Here is a 3708-nt window from a genome sequence, read left to right on the forward strand (position 1 = left end):
TGCCCCGCTGCCCTCGCATCCCCACGTGCCCCGCTGCCCTCGCATCCCCACGTGCCCCGTTGCCCTCGCATCCCCACGTGCCCCGCTGCCCTCGCATCCCCACGTGCCCCAATCCTCTCGCATCCCCACGTGCCCCAATCCCCTCGCATCCCCACGTGCCCCGCTGCCCTCGCATCCCCACGTGCCCCAATCCCCTCGCATCCCCACGTGCCCCGCTGCCCTCGCATGCCCACGTGCCCCGCTGCCCTCGCATCCCCACGTGCCCCACTGCCCTCGCATCCCCACGTGCCCCATTCCCCCCGCATCCCCACGTGCCCCATTCCCCTCGCATCCCCACGTGCCCCATTCCCCTCGCATCCCCACGTGCCCCAATCCCCTCGCATCCCCACGTGCCCCATTCCCCTCGCATCCCCACGTGCCCCAATCCCCTCGCATCCCCACGTGCCCCATTCCCCCTCGCATCCCCACGTGCCCCGCTGCCCTCGCATCCCCACGTGCCCCACTGCCCTCGCATCCCCACGTGCCCCGCTGCCCTCGCATCCCCCACGTGCCCCATTCCCCTCGCATCCCCACGTGCCCCATTCCCCTCGCATCCCCACGTGCCCCATTCCCCTCGCATCCCCACGTGCCCCAATCCCCTCGCATCCCCACGTGCCCCAATCCCCTCGCATCCCCACGTGCCCCGCTGCCCTCGCATCCCCAAGTGCCCCGCTGCCCTCGCATCCCCACGTGCCCCGCTGCCCTCGCATCCCCACGTGCCCCAATCCCCTCGCATCCCCCCGTGCCCCAATGCCCTCGCATCCCCACGTGCCCCGCTGCCCTCGCATCCCCAAGTGCCCCGCTGCCCTCGCATCCCCACGTGCCCCGCTGCCCTCGCATCCCCACGTGCCCCGCTGCCCTCGCATCCCCACGTGCCCCGCTGCCCTCGCATCCCCACGTGCCCCAATCCCCTCGCATCCCCACGTGCCCCGCTGCCCTCGCATCCCCACGTGCCCCGCTGCCCTCGCATCCCGACGTGCCCCGCTGCCCTCGCATCCCCACGTGCCCCGCTGCCCTCGCATCCCCACGTGCCCCAATCCCCTCGCATCCCCACGTGCCCCATTCCCCTCGCATCCCCACGTGCCCCAATCCCCTCGCATCCCCACGTGCCCCGCTGCCCTCGCATCCCCACGTGCCCCAATCCCCTCGCATCCCCACGTGCCCCAATCCTCCATCCCCAAAGAGTTGACTTCTTGCTCTCCGACTCACACGTTTCTCCATCCTTGAGGCCCGTCTTATCTCTTATCTTATCTTATCCCAAATCTCAGACAGACTATATCTCGTCCTTGAATTTCCGCTCGTCTCTGTGAGGTCTTTCTTTTTTTTCTTTCCTTCTTTCCCTCTTTCTTTCTCTTTCTTTTTTGTCTTCTTTCTTTCTCTCTTTCTTTTTTTGTCTTCTTTCTTTCTCTTTCTTTTTTTGTCTTCTTTCTTTCTCTTTTTTCTTTTTTTTTTTTGTCTTCGCCTATTCTTCCTCACCTTTCCCCAATCCTCTCTTCCACTCCCTAAATACCAATTCCGTATTTCCCCTCACCCTTCCCCCATCCTCCATTTCCTTCCCCCCCTACCCTCTCCGATCTCCCATTCACCCTTTCGAACAAAACCATACCCCCCCAAAAAAAAAAATAATAATAATAAAAAATAATAAAAACTAATAATAAATATATAAAAAACAAATAAATAAATAATAACAAAACCATACCCAACCAACTAAACCATACCCCCCAAAAATAAATAATAATAATAAAAACTAATAATAGATATATAAAAAACAAATAAATAAATAATAATGATAAATAAATAAAAAAACGAAAAACAAATAAGTCCAGCCAAAAAGGTCAGCTGGATCCGGCCTGGCTGCCGACTGCCCGCCTGCCCGGCCGCTGCGCCCATCCCGGGATCGGCGACACTGCTCGCATTCCCCGGGATTCTCTTTTATCGGGAAACCGGGATATTAATAAATTCCTCTGCGCATGTTTCAGCGGGAAAAATGAGAGGGGGGATATAGAGGAATAAAATTTGTTTAAAAAAGGGAAAGAGAGAGAGAGAGAAGGGGGAGGGAGAGGAGAGAGAGAGAGAGAGAGAGAGAGAGAGAGAGAGAGAGAGAGAGAGAGAGAGAGAGAGAGAGAGAGAGAGAGAGAGAGAGAGAGAGAGAGAGAGAGAGAGGGGAGGGAGGGAGGGAGGAGGGAGAGAGAGAGAGAGAGAGAGAGAGGGAGGAGGGAGGGAGGGAGAGAGAGAGAGAGAGAGAGAGAGAGAGAGAGAGAGAGAGAGAGAGAGAGAGAGAGAGAGAGAGAGAGAGAGAGAGAGAGAGAGAGAGAGAGAGAGAGAGAGAGAGAGAGAGAGAGAGAGAGAGAGAGAGAGAGAGAGAGAGAGAAAGAAAGAGAGAGAGAGAGAGAGAGAGAGAGAGAGAGAGGGAGAGAGAGAGGAGAGAGAGAGAGAGGAGAGGGAGAGAGGGAGAGAGAGAGAGAGAGGAGAGAGAGAGAGAGAGAGAGAGAGAGAGAGAGAGAGAGAGAGAGAGAGAGAGAAAGAAAGAGAGAGAGAGAGAGAGAGAGAGAGAGAGAGAGAGAGAGAGAGATGGTATGTGTGGGTGAGTAGGTGAAAGAGTGAGTGAATGACTGACTAACTGACTGGGTGAATGAGAGATGGGAGAGAACGAGACCAAGAACGAGAACAAGTCTGAGAACGAGACCGAGAACGAGAGGGAGAACAAGAAGAGACCGAGAACGAGAGGGAGAAAAAAAAAGAAGAGACCGACAACGAAGGAGAAACCCCCGAAAGAGGCAAGCGGAGACACAAAGGAGAGAATTAAAGGCTCCTGACAATCGATGCAACATTTTGGAAACAAGTAAATAAATAGAGGGAACGAATGAAGACGCATTGCTTCGGTTCCGAGAGAAACTGCCCAAAGTTCGGTCGGGACGAGAACCCGGGAATCTTTCTTTACAATTCACTTTTTCAAACAAGAAATAATTATTTTTAGTTACTGTAAATAAATAAATTTTCAAACACGAAATAATTCTTTTCATTTACTATAAACAAATATCAGACAAATATATATATATAGGTAACGAAATATTCTTTTTATTTACTGTAAATAAATATAAATATATAGGTCACGAAATATTTTTATTTACTGTAAATAAATAAATATCAGACAAATATAAATATATAGGTAACGATATATTCTTTTGGTTTACTGTAAATAAACAAATATCTGACAAATATATATATATAGGTAACGAAATATTCTTTTCACTTACTCTAAATAAATAAATATCAGACAAATATAAATATATAGGTAACGAAATATTTTTATTTACTGTAAATAAATAAATATCAGACAAATATAAATATATAGGTAACGAAATATTCTTTTGATTTACTGTAAATAAATAAATATCAGACAAATATAAATATATAGGTAACGAAATATTTTTATTTACTGTAAATAAATAAATATCAGACAAATATAAATATGTAGGTAACGAAATAATTCTTTTTCATTTACTATAAATTAATAAACATCAGACAAATAAAATATATAGGTAACGAAATATTTTTATTTACTGTAAATAAATATCAAATATCAGACAAATATAAATATATTGGTAGCGAAATATTTTTATTTACTGTAAATAAATAAACATCAGACAAATATAAATATATAGGTAA

The 3708-nt window shown here is 48.3% G+C and overlaps 1 protein-coding gene across 1 annotated transcript; it reads left to right on the forward strand.

Moving 5' to 3' along the window:
• The first annotated feature begins 225 nt into the window (after positions 1–225).
• Positions 226–1266, forward strand: LOC113810838 (uncharacterized). The gene has a single exon (XM_027362485.2). It carries the CDS (start codon positions 226–228, stop codon positions 1264–1266), a length of 1041 nt encoding a protein of 346 aa, XP_027218286.2.
• The last annotated feature ends 2442 nt before the right edge of the window (positions 1267–3708 follow it).

The sequence above is a fragment of the Penaeus vannamei genome, chromosome 39, assembly GCF_042767895.1.
Source record: "Penaeus vannamei isolate JL-2024 chromosome 39, ASM4276789v1, whole genome shotgun sequence".
In the NCBI taxonomy this organism is placed as follows: Eukaryota; Metazoa; Arthropoda; class Malacostraca; order Decapoda; family Penaeidae; genus Penaeus; species Penaeus vannamei.